We start from the raw sequence: 15498 nt of genomic DNA on the forward strand, positions 1-15498 counted from the left end.
GGTCTGGCCTAGGAATGCCCTGGGACCCAAGGGTAGCTGAGGAAAGTTGCTCAGGAGAGGAAGTCTAGGCTTCCGTGGTAGGGCTGCTACCTTCAAGACTTACCCGTACTTCACACTGGAAGCATCAGAGGCATGGAACGGCAATGTCACTGCTTCAAATTCAAATCCATTACAGGTGCTGGCCAGTAAATTAGAATATCATCAAAAGGTTGAAAATATTTCAGTAATTCCATTCAAAACGTGAAACTTGTACATTATATTCATGCAATGCACACAGACCAATGTATTTCCAATGTTCATTACATTTAAATTTGATATTCATAAGTGACAACTAATGAAAACTCCAAATTTGGTATCTCAAAAAATTAGAATATTCTGAAAAGGCTGAATATAGAAGACACCTGCTGCCACTCTAATCAGCTGATTTACTCAAAACACCTGCAAAGGCCTTTAAAAGGTCCCGCAGTCTTGTTTTGAAGGCACCACAATCATGGGGAAGACTTCTGACTTAACAGCTGTCCAAAAGACAATCATTGACACCTTGCACAAGGAGGGCAATACACAAAAGGTGATTGCTAAAGAAGCTGGCTGTTCGCAGAGCTCTGTGTCCAAGCACATTAACAGACAGGCGAAGGGACGGAAAAAATGTGGTAGAAAAAAGTGTACAAGCTCTAGGGATAACCGCACCCTGCAGAGAATTGTGACGACAAACCCATTCAAAAATGTGGGGGAGATCCACAAAGAGTGGACTGCAGCTGGAGTCAGCGCTTCAAGAACCACCACGAGGAGACTCATGAAAGACATGGGATTCAGGTGTCGCATTCCGTGTGTCAAGCCACTCTTGAACAAGAAACAGCGCAAGAAGCGTCTCGCCTGGGCCAAGGACAAAAAGGACTGGACTGATGCTGAGTGGTCCAAAGTTATGTTTTCTGATGAAAGCAAGTTCTGCATTTCCTTTGGAAATCAAGGACCCAGAGTCTGGAGGAAGAGCGGAGAAGCACAGAATCCACGTTGCATGAGGTCCAGTGTAAAGTTTCCACCGTCAGTGATGGTGTGGGGTGCCATGTCATCTGCCGGTGTTGGCCCACTCTGTTTCCTGAGGTCCAGGGTCAATGCAGCCGTCTACCAGGAAGTTTTAGAGCACTTCATGCTTCCTGCTGCTGACCAACTTTATGGGGATGCAGACTTCACCTTTCAACAGGACTTGGCACCTGCACACAGTGCCAAAACCACCAGCACCTGGTTCAAGGACCATGGTATCCCTGTCCTTGATTGGCCAGCAAACTCGCCTGACCTTAACCCCATAGAAAATCTATGGGGTATTGTGAAGCGGAGGATGCAATACGCTAGACCCAACAATGCAGAGGAGCTGAAGACGACTATCAGAGCAACCTGGGCTCTCATAACACCTGAGCAGTGCCACAGACTGATCGAGTCCATGCCACGCCGCATTACTGCAGTTATTGAGGCAAAAGGAGCCCCGACTAAGTATTGAGTGCTATACATGCACATTCTTTTCATGTTCATTCTTTTCAGTTGGCCAACATTAGAGAAACAAACATTTTTTCATTGGCCTTTAGAATATTCTAATTTTCTGAGATACCAGATTTGATGTTTTCATTGGTTGTCACCTATAAATATCAAAATTAAACGTAATAAACATCGGAAATACATTGGTCTGTGTGCATTGCATGAATATAATGTACAAGTTTCACGTTTTGAATGGAATTACTGAAATATTTTCAACCTTTTGATGATATTCTAATTTACTGGCCAGCACCTGTATAGTCTATGGGGGTGTTTCAAACAAGCCGTGCCACAGAAACTTTCAGGCATGTCCCAGAAGTGGCACGCCATGCCGTTAATGATAGGATCAGGTTCTATTTTTGCTGTGAGCCGCTTCTGGGACATGACAATTTCTGCATTTACTATAGGGCTTGAAGGAAATCACATACAGCTTCAGATTAAAAGCCCTGGTATTTTCCAAATAAAAGACTATTGCAGCGATGTTATATCTATGTAGATTTCATCTATACATGTGATCTAACAGCTTATTTACTCCCAGCATGTCTCGAGGGATTTTGTGATATCGCGAAGCCAGTGAGGAGCACGGCTCAGAAGTGTTAGGGTTAGGAATGTTGAGTGTGTCTCAATCACAGCCTTTAAAGATATACTATGTTAGAACGTTGGGTGTGTCCGAATCTACAGGAAGGATGCTTTTGAGTACGGGTCCTCGCCGGTCTAGCAAGGCCAGGTACTTGAAGACCGCTAAAACCGGAAGTCAGCGGCTCTGAATTCGGACAGTCTAGCCTTCACCTCTACGGTGGCCCGTAGGTCCCGTCACAGCCGTGGCGGCAGCTACACGCAAAGGAAAAATGCTAAAGCTAGCGAAAATGGAGCAGGAATATTAAGGAGCTACCGCAGCTTCACGTCCATCAGCAGCGTTTGTTTACAACCGTTTTCAGGTAAAGTAACTTTGTTTATTCTAGAAGCTTTCAGGACTTACATGTTAACTTTAGATGGTTTCATGTATGTTTTAAGCTACAGAATGAACTTGTTAAACGTACACAACACATTACTACAGAGTATTATTGTGTAGGTAATTAATATAAACCAAATGCATTATAAATGTTGAATGCAGTAGGATGTTTTCTAATGTAAATTGGACCTTAGAACTTATTTTGCATCAAATGGGGGTAAAATGTTTTAAAAAAACAGGCTTTTTAATAAAATAGCATTGAAGTGTTTTCAATGTGCATTTGTTTATTCAACTTAAGCCTAATAATGCTTAGATCTGTCTTAAAAATGTAAATTCTCTGTTGTTTTTATTTAACTCTTACCTGCTGCTTTTCTTTAAACTGAACAGAATCAGTGTACTGCAGGTTATGTTTTGTTTTATACTTTTCTATAAAAACCAAACAAACTCTTATTTAATCTATTACAGGTCAGCATACACTGTGCTGAACATCTGCCTCTGTGCTGGTGAAGTTGTGGGTCTGGAGGATGAGCGTGAGGAAGATGTGTGTGGAGGAGGTCAGTGGTGCTCTGTCCTGCAGGAGGTACCAGCAGACCACCACTATTGTTAACAGGCAAGCCATTCACAGAGATGTAACAGCCGTCGTCTGAGCCAGCCCAGCAGTCCCTGTAGATGGACGATGGAGTGGACAGTGAGAGGAAGCGTCCCAGAGCTCTCTCTGCAGACCGTCCTGTATGATGTTCCTCTGACCAGAAACATCCAGCCACGGGTCTGTTCCAGCCCTCCATCCACGTCTGGATCCTCCTGCAGCAGATCCAGCTGCACTGATAAAGACTTCCTGCACACTCAGTTTAAATAAATGATCCAGGAAGAGTCACTCAGGTTAATCCTGCTTTAACCGTACAAATCTGGTCCATACTGGTTTTGATCTGTAAATAATTGTAACGTATCATAAATAATCTTGTCTCCTTACCATCTTTTCATTTTCTGTTCATGTAACATGTTCAAAAAACATCTAATAAAATTGGTGATAAAATCAATGACCAGAAAGTTATTAGTATTTGTTTTAATAAATGTGTTCAAATATCAAACAGCTAAATAACATTAACATGATGACAGAAGAAGGCCTCTCTCCCAGGATGACCAACAGGTAAAGCCTCTCCTGACCCTGGACACCTGCAGTCCTACAGAGAATATCAGAGACCACAGGTGACAAAAAGGCAATAAACACATTTTTACATTTATCCACATGAGAAGATAAAAATTATATTCTTCACACAAACGTTTTACTTCATTAAAACGTGTCAGCTGTGTAAATCCCTGAATGTAAAACTACTTTTCACAGAAGAACTTCAGTGGTTGTGTGTAAACAGCTTCACCCTTCACCTCTAATCTTAATAAAAACGCTTCTTTGCTCCGTCGTCCTTAAAACAAATGACAAGTTTATTTCGCCACACACACACACACACACACACACACACACACACACACACACACACACACACGGGGGAATAACTGGGACCTGCGAAACAAACTTGTTCTGGCTGATTTCTGCCTAAAATGTAATTTAAAGAACAAATCTACAAATGAAAAATGTCTATAAACTGACCCGCTTTAAGCTTTTAAGGTTTCTATGGCTAGCTCTTAACAAACTTACGTTTAAAACTTCGTAGCTCTCCCCATTTTCTCTGCCTGTTGAAAATCCACAGCCGGCGCGCAAATCATGATGGGATAGCCTTGTTCCGTGGGGATACAACAGACCCGTCCTCGAAATGTGGGCGGAGCGAGGACGCGTTTGAGGACGTGAGAATGAGTATTCTTGGAATTCGGACAGTACTCGTCGCTGCGCTGTGACGTCATCGCACTCTTACAAGCATCCTTCCCGTGGATTCGGACACACCCATAGTTAAGAGCCGTTATCGACTATGTATCGACTATTGCAATTCACTTCTTTATGGTCTCCCCAACAAACTCCTTCATAAACTGCAAATGGTCCAGAATTCAGCAGCCTGTATTATCTCCAGAACCCCTTCCTTTCACCACATCACCCCGGTTCTCCAGCAGCTTCACTGGCTCCCAGTTAAATTCAGGTCCATCTTCAAAATTCTCCTCCATACCTTCAAAGCTATCCACAACCTCTCTCCTCCATATATCTCAGACCTTATAAGTATTCACACCCCATCCCATTCACTCAGATCATCTTCTTCCATCCATCTTGCGGTTCCTTCTGCCCGTCTCGCTACCATTGGGAGCAGAGCTTTCAGCCGCTCTGCTCGCCGTCTCTGGAACTCACTTCCCCCAGACATCAGGAACATCGACAGTTTTACCCTTTTCCAATCAAAACTCAAAACACACATGTTTAAATCTGCCTACAACCTCTGATTTTATTGAACTGTTTCTCTCTTTGTTTTTTCTTGTTTGGGTTTTATTATTGTTTTATTGTATTTTATTACGTGTTTTCTGTAAAGTGACCTTGGGTGTCCTGAAAGGCGCTTTGAAATAAAATGTATTATTATTATTATTATTATTAATAAAAATAATGTTTAAGCGCTAGCTTAATCAGATGTGATCTCCTTCTTTTTGGTTTAATGGCGGATGGCATAAACTTAAGTTACTGAGGATGGCGGAAATCATGAGGGATTTTTTTGCTCCCACAAGTCCAGCGAGGAGCACGGCAGAGAAGCCGCACCACGGCTGAGATCCTCCTGGTGTGTACTGGACCACAGAGAAAGTTGCGAGTAAACTCTTCCACTGCCGTTCTGCTCAGCTGATGCTTCCGGTGTGAAGTGGGGTTAGACCCAGATGAGCAGAAGACAGCGTTTAAAAATCAATAAATGTACAAAATGATTTTTTACCTTAAAACCACACACACCCTGATATTTTTTGTGCACCTGACCCATGGTCACCAACTCCTGTCCTTGACAATTATCCTGGATATTGTAGACGTTTCCCTGCTTCAAGTCTTTCCTAGACATTCTGTTGTGTTCATGGGCAAGACACTTCAACCCCATTTCTGCCTCACCTTCAAGTAAGTTGCTTTGGATAACAGCATCACATATATTATCAGAAGCACACATTGTTGCAGATGATTTATATTGAACACTTCTTATTTTTTACTATATCAAGCTCATGTTCTCAAAACACATCTTTTTCTAAGGCCACTGTGATCATGAAGGGCTTTGAATAGTTGGTAATCTCACACTCACAAATGAAACCTTTTCTGTCAAGTCAAAAGCAGAGTACATTGAAAAAAAAAGTTCTATTTTTCTTCAACAAATCTTTATTGGACTTCCGTGATCCAAACCAGGGAAATTGCCCTCAGCAGTCTTGCTGCTCTCTAGTGGAGACAAATGAGGTCTGTTGCTGATCCAGATTGGCTTTGTGTTGTGATCCGGGCCATTATAGGCAGCTGCTGGCAGCCTCACTTAACTGGTATCAAGAAACTGATAAGATAATCTGCTAAATACTGTGAAATCCTCTCAGTCACTGCCTTCAGTACAAACCCATTAACACATTCTTTATGTTCTTTTCCCCTCTCTTTTCGTCTCTCCAGGGTCTAATCAGTTCATTGGGCGAATGCAGGACTTTAGATTTTATCCCGCCACTTTGACCAACAGGTGAGTTGGACCAACAGTGAGGTGGATAATGAGCAGCTACTGGGAGAGAAGGACAGGGGAAATGTGAAAGGATGAAAGGAATCAAGTGTTTAAGAAACCATTGGGGACAAAAAGATGGGAAAATAATATACGAAGAAAAAAAAGTCTACTGATTTCTCAAAAATTAAAAAGGAGGAAATAAAGAGAAACGGATATCTTTATAGATTTGTCAACAAAAGACAAGGAGTGGTTCAGAGTAATTAAAGGAAAGCTGCTTGAAGGAAAGCAGTAGGAAGATAATCGTTGCTTCTTAGGATCCATACTACTTCCGGAGGATTTTCCAAACTATTCAGGGCGGCAGCATTAGTGTTCATCTAACCGTTGATGTACTGCACAGTAACGACTTTAAGCTTACAAGAGCTTGAATCAAGATTAGCTAAATGCAAAGGCATTAATTGTTCACTCAAATGCTCCATCAGGCCATTAAAGGTTTTATCCAGCAATTTAAATCTTGTTTGAAAAGTAATTTTTTTGTTTTCCAACATCTAAAATTATATTGAAGGTTTGATGTTGATCCTGTGACCTAAAAACTCAGAAGAAATCAACAAAATTACCTTTTTTTCACTTGCTAAATACTGCTAAATGTATTTTGACTTCACATTAATGTGACATTAGTATTTGATTAATTGTTTATTGTGTGAACAGGGAAATTGTGGAGTTGTTCTCAGGAGTCCTGCCTCAACTCCATGTCCAGTCTGAGTGTCGCTGTCCTCCGACTCACCCGAGAGTACACCCTTTGGTTGACAGGTGAAACATCACAATCAAACACAAAAGCAGTAAAACATCCATAAATGTTCAAAGTAAAAGTCGCATGCAGATTTCCTGTTGCTTAAAGGGACTTTTCGGACTTTTGAATTTTTATGCTCGCGATTGCCCCCTCAGGCCAAAAGCGTAACGGCAGCTTCAATAGTAGGCTCGTGCACAAGGCGCGCATGCTGTACGTGCACACTCCTTAACAAAAATAACAGCTGAGACAGTCCCGTGTGTGTGTGTGTGTGTGTGGGGGGGGGGGGGGCCCGGAGGACAGAAGAACACAGCAAATTAATAAAAATAATGTCCCTCTGTCTCTGCAGCTGCACTTTCTCGTCGGCTGGCCGAACGTGCAGTGTGTGTGTGTGTGTGTGTGTGTGTGTGTGTGTGGCCTGGAGGACAGAGGACAGGAGAACACGCAGCTAATCAATTAAATAATTTGGTTCTGTACCTTTCTCTTCAGCACAGCCGACAAAGGTTTATGATGTGTCTGCATGCATGCTTAGATCATTCCCTTCCCTTGCTTGAAAAATTGTTCCAAAATGAAAGTTGAACCCACATCTTTTTTATCCGTGAATTCAATGCCTGTCAGCGAGTCTCAAATAAAAATGTGGGCATCTTATTGCCGTAAAAAAATCATCATTATTGTAAAAAAGAAACTCCAAATAACAAACTTTATTCACACCTAGAATCGAGCCTAGGTCTCCTACATGAGAGTCAGACATCTTACTAAGTGAGCTAAAGCACCAGTGACGTTCTTTGTATCTGTAACATTTATATCCTTGATGACAGCTGAAACAATGTCAATCTAAAGAATGGTTCAGAGCAAAAATGGCTATTTTGTTGCTAATTTGCAGGAAATATCTAGAAGAAAGTTGCTAAGGGTCCTCAGAAATGTAGCTAGGTTCGTCACTAGGCGTTAGGAACAGCGACAAAGTCGCTAAGTTGGCACTACCTCACCCTCTACTGCTAAAGCTACGGATAGCAAATGCTACGGGCTATGCCTGAGCGTGAACGCGCATGAAGCAGCCTGCTCGACCCGAGCATATCTCTTTTTCTGCAATTTTACAGAAAAACAGGCAATCACAGTAAAATGCCAGGGCTCATTCTACAGCATCAGGGCATTGCAGGAGAATGTAAGAAGAAGAAATTTATTATTTCTATACATGTTTTGGCTGCCAAACTTCCATATAGTCCCTTTAACTAGTAAAAAACATGCGTCATTTCCTGTGAAACCTCAGAAGGCAAGGTAAACAGAACAGAAAATAAACCACATACCTTTTTGTATGCATGCAGCCACGTGAACTTCAAAAATCAAGCGAGGTGTTGCAATTCTCCCATGATTTCATGACCACACAATACCATCTGCATGGGATGCTTCACATTTGAAACACTCCTGGTTAAAAGGTAGCTCATGGGTGAAACACATTTATTACATTATGCACCGCCTATGTCCAGTGAAAAGGCCAACAGATTTCAAAACAATCAATAAATTTTAACAAGTCATGTGAATTATAACCATGACACGAATGTCTAAATGCTGTAAAGCAAAGCATTTAACTCATTTATCAGATGACTAAATTTCTATAACTAATCAATAATACCTGTATGTAATCATTTGACAGTATTACTATGAAGTAACATTTTTTATATGATTTTTTTTTCTTTCATTGTTGATCTCAGGCACCAGAAAAATCTAAATGAAACGTAGCTGCTGATACCTGTTATCACTTTGTCTGCATTGTACTGTTGACAGATACTGCATTCCCAATGCGGTGGAGGATACCACTAATGACCGGGTGTTGAGGCTGAATCTCAATGCTCACCCGCTGAGTTACATCAATGATCAGGACATGGGGACCACCTGGCAGTCTAAGATCATGACTGCACAAGAACTGGATGAAGGACTCACAGTTACTGTGGATTTGGTTAATGGACAATACCAGGTGATCCCACATATATGTGCATGTATATGAACAGATACTGATCATTGTACAATATGCACTCTCATGTCTGACGATGTAGTGTTTGACAACAGCGTCTTCTACATTACAACAAAACGGTTCGAATTTTGTACAATACAAATACTTACCTGCTTTCAACATCCCATCCTTGACTTTGACCTTTATAGTATTTAGTAATTGTTTAGTTTAGATGTTTTTCAGTCTCCACAAGTTTGTTATACAGAATGATGATGTTTTCATCATTCAAGATTCAGATAAGGGATGAACAGATCTTCTAGTGCAACAGCCTTTACAATTCTTAGATGTAAACAGCAGTTTACTGTGGTCTGTTGTTCTGCTGTGTTTGGTTAAAATGCCACCGCTGAATGCATCTCTTGGATTTGTTAATGCAAGGAAACGCTTATTCTGAACACTTCAGGGTTAAACACACTGAAAAAGGCTGGGGTGGATGTTTGGGAATGGGGCAGTGAGTGAGTGAGTGAGTGAGTGAGTGAGTGAGTGAGTGAGTGAGTGAGTGAGTGAGTGAGTGAGTGAGTGAGTGAGTGAGTGAGTGAGTGAGTGAGTGAGTGAGTGAGTGAGTGAGTGAGTGAGTGAGTGAGTGAGTGAGTGATGTCATGACTGGTGCTGCTGAGAGACACTGATGTGTGTACCGCATGTGAGTGCAGGTAGGATTTTGGGAGCTGTCCTGTGTGGTTGCTCAACTTAAGTCCCCAGATGAAAGACACTTTCTGAAGTTTGGGGTGTTTGTATGTGAGTAGATTTGTGCGGTCTTGGTGGCTTAATGCACTCCCTGCTGTGCTTCCCCAAGTCCCAGCCCACTGGAGTGCCAGATAACACTTGCAGCGCACACACCTACACACAAACAAGCATGAGGTTTATGTGTGATAGGATGCTACTTCTGTGTGTTACTTTGGATATACGAATAGGTACACTTAACAGCCACATTGTTGGGAACATCTTGCTAGTATCTGGTTAGACCCTCTTTTGCCTTCACAGCTGCCTTAATTCTTTCAAGCAGAGACTGGAAACATCAGGTGTTTTGGCTCATATTGACATGATCACCCGAGTTCTGCAGATTTGTCAGATGCACATTCTTGATTTGAAAGTCCCGTTGCACAACCTCCCAAAGGATCTGGATTGGAGTGAGCTCCTGTGACTGTAGAGGCTGTTGGAATGGACTCATGTTCTTGTTTTAGGAACCAGTTAGAGATGATCTGAACTTTGCCACATGATGCATTATCCTGCTGGGATTTGTCAGAAGAGGGGTCCACTGTGGCCATAAAGGGATAGACATGGTCAACAACAACCCTTTGGTGAGCTTTTGTGTTAAAATCAAGCTCATTTGCTTCTAATAGATCTAACATGCCAGGAAAATATTCCCTATTCCATTACACTGCCAGCAGCAGCTGCCTGAACTGGTGACACAAGACAGGACAGAGCCATGTTTTCATGTTGGTGACACCAAATTCTGACCCGACCTTCTGAATGTTGCAGGGGAAATCCAAAGTAACATTATCATTTGGTTCTGGTGATCCTGTGTGAATTGTGTAAAACTATTTCATTAACATTATCTTGTGAATTTGTCTTTCAGGTTTTCTACATTATAGTTCAGTTTGAGGGTCTTCTGCCTGAGTCGGTTGTGATCCAGCGAAGGGCGTTTAACCTCTCAGACCCTGACAGCGCCATTAAGACCGAACAGCTCTGGTTGGACTGGCAGTATATGGCCAGAAACTGCAGTGTGTTTGATATGCAGAACAATGGATGGTTACCTAGACCAGACTCAGTCAACTGTCTGCAGTTGCCCAGGTTGGAATGAATGTCCTGACTAGTTCTTTGTTTTGTGATATTAAACTTAACTGATTTGCTCACTCTTTAAAATCACATATAGCTTCTAATGAAACCAATCTGCATGTTACTTAATCTGATTAGCTAAATAGTCAACATTATTATGTTAAAATACTTCAATGGTCTAACTTACTTAAGAAGAATTAGTTTTTTAAATTCTGGAGTCGAATTTGAAATAATTTATTATTTTCAGATCAATGGTCTAGTGAATAATCAAATTCTTTCATGCCATTTCTTCTCAAATAATTATTAAAACATATGTTCTTATGGTGACTGCTTTTACTCAGATAGAAAATTACTGACATGACTAGATAAAACGCAAATGAACACAAGTCCAAAGTAATCAAACAAAACCAGATTCACCCAGCTCAATAAAAAGTGACACATGTGGACAAACGTATAAAGCAGCTCCCTCACAGTATCGATGTTATTAAAACTAACCATCTCCTGCGTTACCTTGTCACATGACCGACAGCAGGCTCCGACTTGGCACAGAGCAAACTGGATTTGAAACACACACACACACATACACACACACACACACACACACACACACACACACACACACACACTAATTCTTGGCAGAGCTGCTTGTATCCAGTGCTCAGTTGGCACTGGTTAGAACAGGTATGAATAGATCACAGATTATGCAGTCATTGTTAATTTTTCACTTGACTGACAAATGATATCACACACAACCTCTCCTGGCACCATTCATAATGGTATAAGAGCAACTTACCCTCATATTACAGTAACACTCTTAGTGCTTGGTAATTACATTCACCTTTAAATTAGCTTAACCGTTTATAGGGCACTCATTGAAGTAGTGTTATTGTGGCATATAGTGGGACAGCAGCTCAGGAGGTAGAGCGGGTTGTCCAGTAATCGGGAGGTTGCAGGTTCGATCCCAGCTCCGACCAGATAATGCTGTTGTTGTGTCCTTGGGCAAGACTCTTAACCCGCCTTGCCTGCTGGTGGTGGTCAGAGGGACCGGTGGCGCCAGTGCTCGGCAGCCTCGCCTGTCAGTGCGCCCCAGGGCAGCTGTGGCTACATCGTAGCTCTTCACCACCAGGTTGTGAATATGTGTGTGAATGGGTGAGTGACTGTATTGTAAAATATAGGTCATTTACCAAACACCTAAAGTCTATTTCTGTTATTACAATTTTCTAAACAATTTATTTTCTTGCAGAAAATCATAGAAAACAAATTCATCAAAAAGGGACGTTGGCCCTGTTCTGGTACAGGAAATCCCAAAACAAAATAACATGAACAAGTTAAATAAACATTATTTTTAAATAACAGTAAATTTAAGACACTTTAGAATAATCTAACTAATTTTAAAACATTAAATCACTAGAATAATACAAAATATCAACATTGTTAAAGAATAAGGTGTATTTTTTATAAAAACAGATTACTGTAGAATATTTCTGAAAGGTATTTTAGAATACCATATATCTGAGGATCAGCATGTGTCATTTTCCTCCTCTTCATCATCTCTGATGACAGGATTGGTTGGCACAATACCTGTCCTCCATTTCACATAGAAATCTTAATTTAAAACAGCTAAATATATTCAATATTGCTGTTATTGTTACTGTTACCATGAATTTTAAGATTATGCCTAAAACATAACCGATTTCATCTAAAAAATATACATCATTTCAGATATGGTAGGTTTGAATGGCATGCAATAATTCCACCAATTTCATTGAGTTTAACATTTACAACACATGTATCTTTATTTAGCACAACTAGTCAACTTTGTGATGAGAGAGATTCATAAACCTAGCAATGTTAGTTTTACGGATCTGACCGTGAACACGGGAGGAGACAGAGCATTTCTCTGGTTCTGCAGACGCGTTACAGCCCTGCACTGATTGGTTGAATGGTGCCATGGCACAAACTGTAACTAGCTTGATCTGATGATTGGTCGGGTGAAATCCTGTAATTCTAGAAGTCTGTGAAAGGATCATTTATGATGTGAGTGGTAGTGTCTAAATATAGATAGGGTTAATTTATCTTTAGCTAACCAAACATATTTAATTTAACTAAAAATGTATAGGACAAGTGAAGGACAAATAAGAAATTACAGCAGGTTATCAGTAAGACAATACCAGTAAATACTAAATACAGGAGATGAAAATGAGCCATCATGCTGTTGGTCATTGATCATATGTCACGTTTTCAGCTCTTTGATTATTAAGTCTTATCATGGACAATTTTCAGAGATCTTGCAAAATATTGGAAATGAGTTGTCCTTGTTACTGACTTCATGTAAGAAAGGGCCTAAAGATCTAATTTAAAATCAGTTTTTGCTAAGTTGTTAACATTAAACTGGTTCATCTCTTGAGTTTAGAAGCCTTTTTACCTTTAAATGAATTGGAGGTTAAGTGTCTTAACAGATAAATGAGAAATATTTTTGCTGAAAAAGATCTGAAAGGAAAAAAGAAATTTGAAATCACTTTAAAACCCAATACCTGCCTCATCAGCCAATTGGTAGAGCATATCTTAAGTCTCCATGTCTCAATAAAACATTATATGAACTTAAGAAAAATATGTATAAAAATTTTCCAAAGAAAATGGAGTTGTTAGAAAAAAAAGGCAGAACATTAATACTTAGCATTGTCATTGCCTTAATATAATTACAACTATGTATTTATTAGTTTTTAATTTACATTAATCTAAAGCCCCTATTGCCCAAAATCAAAAGGGGAATTTTATTGGGTTTTTTTTGTTTTGTTTTTTTCTTGGTGAGGAAGTTAAAGGGTTAATACAGTACTGTGCTAAGGTCTGGTGTGACAAATTGCTGTAACAAAGAATGCTTTCAAAATTGGAAGTGTTAATCATTTATTTTTATCAATCAACAAAAGCCAGAGAACTAACCACAGCTCTTCTTAGGATGCAGGCTTCCTCACATCCTTCTGTGTCTTCAAGTAATCCCAGACACACTCCATGATGTCCAGATCAGGACTCTGTGGGGGCCAGACCGTCATTTCCAGGATTTCCTGTTCTTCTTTATGCTGAAGATGGTTCTTAATGACTTTGGTTGTTTGTTTGGAGTCACTCATTTTTCTTTTTAAAAATTGGTAAAAAAAAAAAAAAAAAAAAAAAAAAATATATATATATATATATATATATATATATATATATATATAAAATAAAAAATCAATAATCATTGTTTATTTTTCTGAAAGAAGGTTCAGAGCTTTTTTTCACACCTGCCTAAAACTTTTGCACAGTACTGTATCTAAATTAGGTCAGGCTGCTTGGAAGTAAAATAAAATAAACTATGAATGACAAAATGTCTTTGCTGCATATATATTTTTAATTTTATTTTATTATGTCCATTTTCCAGTGACGTGCCCTTCTCAGGAGGAAACTTCACATTCAGTCTGCTGACCACACATCCAAGCGTGAGGCCGGGGTATAATGACTTCTACAGAACGCCTGCCCTGCAGGAGATGGTCCAAGCAACCCACGTCCGAATTCACATGAGAGGACAGTACCACACTAAAACAGCTGGGGTCAATCCACAACACAGACACTTTGCCATTAGAGAGATCACAATCAGTGGCAGGTAAAAACTTCTTTCTTTTGACACATTTACTGTAGAGTGGTTATTTAATAAAGTTTTAAGAGTCTGTGTTCCGTAAACACGAGGAACACCAACCCTAAACACCTCAAACAAAGTGGAACGAGGTACTTGCTGTTTTGGTTGATTAGCATCACGCGGAGTCCAGGTGTAACTGGCTTATTTCTAAGAGGAGTCTTCATAATTAGCCCACCAGACACTCGTGTATGTTGGCAAACTTGTTGTACGTGGCATCGTTTGCTGAAAGAGAGATCGGAGGATCTTTTCAGCAGTCATTTGTGTAAAATTAGTGAACACAGTTCAAGAAAGATTATTTCACACAGACTGTTGAGTTTCAGCAGAGCTTTCTGAGTAATTGTGAACACATCTTTTCATTAGACTGACAAAGTGACTGACATAGTGACTGTCTTTTATGAGTGAGGTAATTATAGGATTATGCAGGAGGCAATCATCTCTTTCTCCGCTTCCCCCTCCTCCTAAGCTGTTTTAATTAGTGGCTTGTTACAGTGAAGAAGGAGAAACTGAGGTTTAATGCTGCCGAAGCCTCATCTGTGCGATCTTCGTTCATCCATGTCGCCCCGGCTCTTTTATTCTTGATCCTTTTTTTCTTGATTCTTTATGAAGCATGTAAACCCATGTGAGGAAGAGGAAGAATGTGTTTGTTCTTACAGGAACTTTATCCATTCTGTGTTTCTTTAAAACTTTCACACGTATAGTTTTGTTTTGTTTCTCAATGAGGAGTATTTCAGTCTAACATTAGAGTCTGCCCAGTGCAAAATCTGACAAAACTGCAAATGTTCCCTGTCTTATATGAAACTGTCCTTTAAGGCTCACAGGTAAATTAGATGGTTGGAGAGCAATAAAACTGGAAGGAAACATCCTTGACCTATAGTAAAAGTTTTAAACTGACCTCTTATCACAGATTTTGCATCAGTGTTTCCTTTTTTCATTTCTCTTTAATCAGATGAATGAAACTGCTTACTTAATTAAAAATAAAGTCTTTTAAAGTGACGGCGTGTAGTTTCCTGGTGATGGGGGGGACAGTAATTACCTAAATCATTGCAAGCAAGTGTTATCTTTGCTTGAGTGACTACCATAAAAGCCAAAAATCCATGGGATTGTCGTAGTGCTATTTCTTTTTTAATATTTATTTATTTTTATTTTTTATGAATGAAAAGTGTTGTTAGATGGAATATCCTCAATGGCAAAAAA

The 15498-nt window shown here is 40.0% G+C and overlaps 1 protein-coding gene across 3 annotated transcripts in view; it reads left to right on the forward strand.

Annotated features, from left to right (window-relative positions):
* ush2a (Usher syndrome 2A (autosomal recessive, mild)) overlaps positions 1–15498 on the forward strand; it is a 380755-nt gene that overhangs the window by 45780 nt on the left and 319477 nt on the right. For all 3 annotated transcript variants that reach the window (XM_070554793.1, XM_070554794.1, XM_070554795.1), the window contains exons 7-11: positions 6030–6093; positions 6778–6879; positions 8639–8828; positions 10438–10652; positions 14050–14271. In XM_070554793.1, coding sequence (XP_070410894.1) covers positions 6030–6093; positions 6778–6879; positions 8639–8828; positions 10438–10652; positions 14050–14271 — 793 coding nt within the window. The remainder of the gene's footprint in view (positions 1–6029; positions 6094–6777; positions 6880–8638; positions 8829–10437; positions 10653–14049; positions 14272–15498) is intronic.

Source organism: Nothobranchius furzeri, chromosome 9, assembly GCF_043380555.1.
Source record: "Nothobranchius furzeri strain GRZ-AD chromosome 9, NfurGRZ-RIMD1, whole genome shotgun sequence".
NCBI lineage: Eukaryota > Metazoa > Chordata > Actinopteri > Cyprinodontiformes > Nothobranchiidae > Nothobranchius > Nothobranchius furzeri.